This window comes from Belonocnema kinseyi, chromosome 1, assembly GCF_010883055.1.
Source record: "Belonocnema kinseyi isolate 2016_QV_RU_SX_M_011 chromosome 1, B_treatae_v1, whole genome shotgun sequence".
NCBI lineage: Eukaryota > Metazoa > Arthropoda > Insecta > Hymenoptera > Cynipidae > Belonocnema > Belonocnema kinseyi.
Window position 1 is genome coordinate 100,454,111 of NC_046657.1, and position 5,888 is coordinate 100,459,998.

General features: G+C 30.4%; 1 protein-coding gene across 1 annotated transcript; it reads left to right on the forward strand.

Annotated features, from left to right (window-relative positions):
• On the forward strand, window positions 1-375 carry LOC117167043 (histone H2A-like). Its single transcript, XM_033351655.1, has one exon. It carries the CDS (start codon window positions 1-3, stop codon window positions 373-375), a length of 375 nt encoding a protein of 124 aa, XP_033207546.1.
• The last annotated feature ends 5,513 nt before the right edge of the window (window positions 376-5,888 follow it).

A 5,888-nucleotide genomic window follows, 5' to 3' on the forward strand; every position in this document is an offset into this window, starting at 1 on the left:
ATGTCTAGTCGTGATAAAGGTTCTTCAAAGTGTGGCAAATCAAAGACCCGTTCAAGCAGATCTGGACTTCAGTTCCCCGTTAGTAGACTCCATCGTCTCCTTCGTAAAGGAAACTATGCTGAGAGAGTAGGAGCCGGAGCACCAGCTTGCTTGGCATCTCTCATGGAATATTTGGCCGCTGAAGTTCTGGAATTGACTGGAAATGCCGCACGTGACAACAAGAAATCGAGGATCATTCCTCGTCACTTGCAATTGGCCATCAGAAATGATGAGGAATTGAACAAACTTCTCTCTGATGTCACCATCGCTCAAGGTGGAGTTCTGCCTAACATTCAGGCTGTTCTTTTGCCCAAGAAAACTGAAAAGAAGGCTTAACTTTCAAATACAGTTACTGCTTTTACAATTGGCCCTTTTCAGGGCCACAAAATGTTTTAACGTGAAAATGGTATTTCGTTCTAATACATGCATAATAACACTTATAGTTACTCAATTTTATTGAGTTTTCATTATATTCCATCAAATCATTTATTTTTAACTTCCCAAGTACAAGTTTAGATGAAAGTAATCGCAAAAGTCGGTTTTCGATTTCAAGACTATAAATCGTTAATATAATAATTTAAAACAAAATTCATTTTTAACTTTTTATTCACATTCAGTATCTCGTCTAATAATAAACCCTTCTCAAGGAAAAGCACCCCATCTCAAAAAAATCGTAGCATTGACGAACAAAGCGCGGTAGATGAAAACAATTTCTGGGGTCAAACCTGCCTTTTCCTGAAAAGTTTGCAAAAAGTTTGCCGACCACTGGTCTAAAGAAACAATAAACCTAGGCATGAACTGTTTATGATTTTTTTCGTATTCATCCCATTTTTTTGTGTACACTTTGACAAAACACTGATTGTTGTCTTGGAATAAATATTTTTTTCAGTTTAAGGCCATGTGACGAGAGGGCCACGTGACCAAACCTGGTCTTTAATTTTTCTTTCCCAACTTACGTCTAAACGAAATGAGGTATCGCTCTGAAAGTTTGGGAAATAAAAGAAGAGGTAATAAAGTCTATGTCTCTGCTTTGTTCTCTGCATGCAAGAATGTATCTCTGGTCCTAAATAATTAGAATATTGAAAAAAGTTTTTTTTTAATTAGTATTTTGGAGAAATACCGACCGTGATGTCGTCAAACCCTGCAAGCATGGACACAAGAAACAAGGGACTAGGCATGTCATTGCGGGGGTGATGCAATGAGCGGGGAGGTCCGCCACCTTTTGATGTCCCGCGACAAACATGGCAGCGCCCAATTGTTTATATTTTCATGCACAGTTTGTCGGCAAAATTTCTCGTGCGCATAATCAAATGGCACATCGTAAGATGGCGGCTCTCCCCCTCTCATGGAATTCTCACCCCTCCCGTGGATTCAACCCCGCTCGCCCATGTTAGGATGGCATGTCTAGTCCCGTGTTTCCTATGTCCATGCCTGCAAGCAATTTGCAATGTTGTCAATGGGCTAGTTATGAGGTTTATATTGATCAAAGTGGGGCAAAACAACAAAAATAACTCACGAACATTATGCACAAATAATGCGAAAACTAATGTTTGGACTTGAAATTCAAATAAACATATTTGGTCTGACATACGTATCAGTCTGGTATCAGCTGTGTCAAAGCAGCACTACCCAGTGGGCATAAAGTTTGGCGACGTCTTTACGACGTCGTTACGACACCTTTACGACAACTTTACGACATTCTGTGTCCAAGTCGTTGAGGTGTCTTTACGATATCGTAAATAAGTCGTATGATCTGATGATGTCTTTACGATATCGCAAAGACACCGAAACGACATGGACATAGGATGTCGTAAAGTTTGACTAAATCTGTCGTGACGTTGTCGTAAAGACGTCATATTTTGTGCCCACTGGGTAGCGCGGCAAGTAGACAACTTCGAACTTGTAGGGGTCTGTGGGTAAAACAGATTACATGATTACCGTCAGAGAAAGTTAAAAGTCAATCTTCTGATGTAAAACCTAAATGTGTCCGTCGATAATCATTATTAGCATAAATAAACTTTTTTCTTCCTCCAACTCTTTGCCAGGCCACAAACGATCCTTCAATATTTATTAACATTTTTCGAGAAAAAAAATTTTGCGTTATTTAAACTTTTATTTTTCAATATGGATGAAAAAATATTGATCTTAGGGCTGACTTCATCAGCTGTTATACTCATCACATGGCCTTAAAGAATATACATTTTCTCGAATTATTTGATTGGTATTTCTGACACGCAGTAAATATTTTTCAGTTCACAGAATATATTTTCATGAATTATTTTACGGCAATTTAACTTAAGAATTTTTGGAATATGACAACTTTTCACGATTTACAGGGGAAAAATAAAAAACGATTCTTCTTTGCCGATATTAGGCATTTCTTGAAGAAAATTAGAAAGAACTTGCTAACGTATGCTTGGAACCAGCGTACATTTTCTTAATCTAAGAAAATGTATTCTTAGACAGAATATCGCATTTTATTTTTCTAAAACTTTATAGCGTGACTTCATATAGAGATGTATTCAAATTCAGAACATAGTTTACTTCCAAGAAATCATTTCTGATACACTTCAAGAATATATTTTCTTGATATAAGAATATGTAGTATCGGAGCAATAGACTAGTGCCTCAACTGAACTCATATGGTGAGCCTCAGCCAACTTCAAACTAAAAGTTGTTGAACTCAACTTTAATTTACCATTTTTAATTTAGAAAAATTTTAGCATTGAATTTTACTTCTTTCAAAAAAGGCTCGATACTTTTTTTCTTAATATATTTTTAAACGTTTTAAAATATATAAAAGTAATGAACTATAGATAAAAATTCCCCGTAAAATTCGTAGTTTTCAATTTATCCAACTCTTTTATTGTATATAATACTCTCTTACTCAATTTTGAATGCAAAATAACATTCTGAAACAATAATTAAAAATATTTGAAAAAGCTAAGTAAGTTTCACTTATTTAAGGAGGCATTTAATACTTTTTGTTTTTAAATATTTAAAACGTTTGAAAACGACCCAAAGGTAATAAATAATAAAGACAAGTTTTAAGCACAAAAATGCTTTAATAACATCAATGACAAAAAATTATGCTCTGCTATACGAAAATTTTCATACACCGCACAGTTTTCAATTTATCGAATTCTTTTATCATACCTTTTTTTACAAAGATTTGAATGTGGAATTGCTTTTCTAAAACAACAATATAAAATATGCAAAAAATAATTGAACATTACTTATTTTACAAAGGGCTCAATACTTTTTTCTTTAAAAATTTAATCTGCTAAAAAACTATCTAAAGCATATAAAAAATAAAGAACTTTTAAGTTCAAAGACGCTTTAATAACCTCAGTGACAAATAAATATTTTCTGATTTTTAAAAAACTTTGTAAAACGCACAGTTTTTGATTTATTTAATTATTTTATAATACTTTTTAACTCAGTTTTTAATTTAAAATAACAATTCCTAAAAAATAATTTAAAATATGTAGATAAAATTGATCGCTAGTTTAAATATCACCTATTTAAAAAATGCTCGATACTTTATTTTAATTTTAAATATAAAATACTTCGAAATCAGAAGAAACCAGAATTCTGTAAAGAACCCTTTAGTTCAAGAACTTGCAGGTTAAAAACGATCTCACGGTGGTCGGCTGAAAAATTTTTGTTTGCTTCCTTCTTGCATTCTCAATTATTTTATTTTAAAAATGTGTAAATATAAGTTTTTTAATTGTTCTTTTATAAAATTAAATTCATTCTTAATAAACTTTTTAAAAATTTCATTGAATTCTTTTTTCTTAAATATTTTGCTTTAAAACGCATACAATTTTTTTAAATTATCAAGAAAATGTCGATTGACTGAAACACTTAATTTTGTTAATTTTATTTTAAGATAACCTAAATTTCTACTTAATTATTTAAAATAACAACATTATATGCGCGCTACAGTACGCGGAAAGCCTTACATTACCAATTAATAACATAAAAATATAAAACAAGATATTAACTATTTCAGGTAGCAAGTAAGAATATTAAATTGAAAATTATTTTACAAAATCCTGCCTAATAAAGGAATTTGTTTTTCATTTAAAAAAAATTAATTCTTTGAATTGGGCTAGATCACCATTTTTTTCTAAGGTTAAAAATTTTGTTGCCTGAAACTCATTTAGTTTAAATTAGAATAACACATGATCATTTTATATTTTCAAAACTAATTTTTTTATTTATAACTTTCACGAATTTTGCCATTTTTATGAAACGTAGAAAACGTTATATTTTAATGTCACAAGATGAAAAGAACACCCTGTACACACATACGCCAACAACTAATATGTTAAGTCAATACTTGTTAAACGTGCTGCAATCATGAGAACATTTCTACAGTGAAACTCTTCTATAGCGCCGATTTTGGGGATGACGGTGGGTGCGAACTAACTCATTCTAGTCTATTCCGTTTTTGTTTGTTCACGCTTCAAGTGCATGCCTGAGAGACAACTGCAGACCCCGCGGAGCACCTGTTACACCAGAGTGATCCTGGTGTTTACTAGCGATTCCAGGCGAGTAGATCGGAGCTACTCGGCTCTGACCCAGAACTAACCAATGTTTAGTTTTTGTTACTATAATGATATGAAATGAAATAATTAATGCAAGTTTAATGTTTTATACTCACAATTAAAATTAACTGAAAATCAATTTGTTTACGAATAATTAAAAATTTTATTTTTAAATTAAGATTTAAGTTTATCAAAAATATAGCTTAAATTTATAATTATTATAATTACATTAAAAATTATATCCCAATAAAATAAAGTAATTTTAAATAAATCCTGATATTAAAAACAATCCATTTTTACATCCATAATAACCGATTTTTGAATATTAAGAGTTTATAAAAATTGTTAAATGGACCTAGATAATTTATAACATTATCAAATTTAGCAGATAAACAAGAAATAAATCAATTACAATTAAAACTCTTCGGAGATACTTGACAGAGGTTTTGTATAACTTAAAATCTTTAAAACTTCAAATTTGAAATACTCTTAATTTGAATGATTAGAAATTTGTACTAATTTCCAGCAGCGACTGAATTCCTAACTACGGGCCTCGGACTCACCACACTATTAAACTATTTTACACTTTTTTGTAACAATGACACTATTTTTCGACTATTTCGAAAAAAATTACACGAAATACACTATTTTCAAATAAAAAAGTCCATTTTTCAACCAAACAAAATAATTTTCAACAAAACGTATAAACTTTTATCCAAATAGTTGAATTTTCAACTAAGATCTATAAAAAAAGGCGAATTTTTAACAAATTACATACATTTTCTACTAAACAGTTTGAGCAATTGATGTGATGGTAGTATAAAATTTTACTTAAATATTTTATCATGTTATTTTTTCTAAATAAATTTAATCGTATCAACAATTTAAAATTCTACAATTTCATCAGCTTTGGATTTAAAACATTCAATTTTGTTTACAGTTAACAATTTTAAAACTTGAAACTCTTTGAACTTCAAAGCTTTCATACAAAAATGTTTAAATATAGGCGATTTAAGAGTTTAAACAATTCCATTAGAGAGGCTAGTTGTATCAGTGAAATTTCACTCACAATCTGTGAAATTTCACCATCAAAAGTCAACAATTTTGATTTATGAATCTTCAAATTTCAAGAGATTTCATTTGTACTTTTTCGAAATTTAAATTGTCAGTCTTTTAAATTAAAGGGTGTTTTTGTTTTGAGAATTTAGAATTACAAATTAGGTAAGTTTTTAGTTTTACAATTAAAAATTCTATAATTTTCACAATTTTTATTTGAAATTTCTTAAGTTTGGAATT

Bases quoted from the DNA above. Each gene is read 5' to 3' on its own strand.
- LOC117167043 (XM_033351655.1), top strand. From the start codon at position 1: ATGTCTAGTCGTGATAAAGGTTCTTCAAAGTGTGGCAAATCAAAGACC.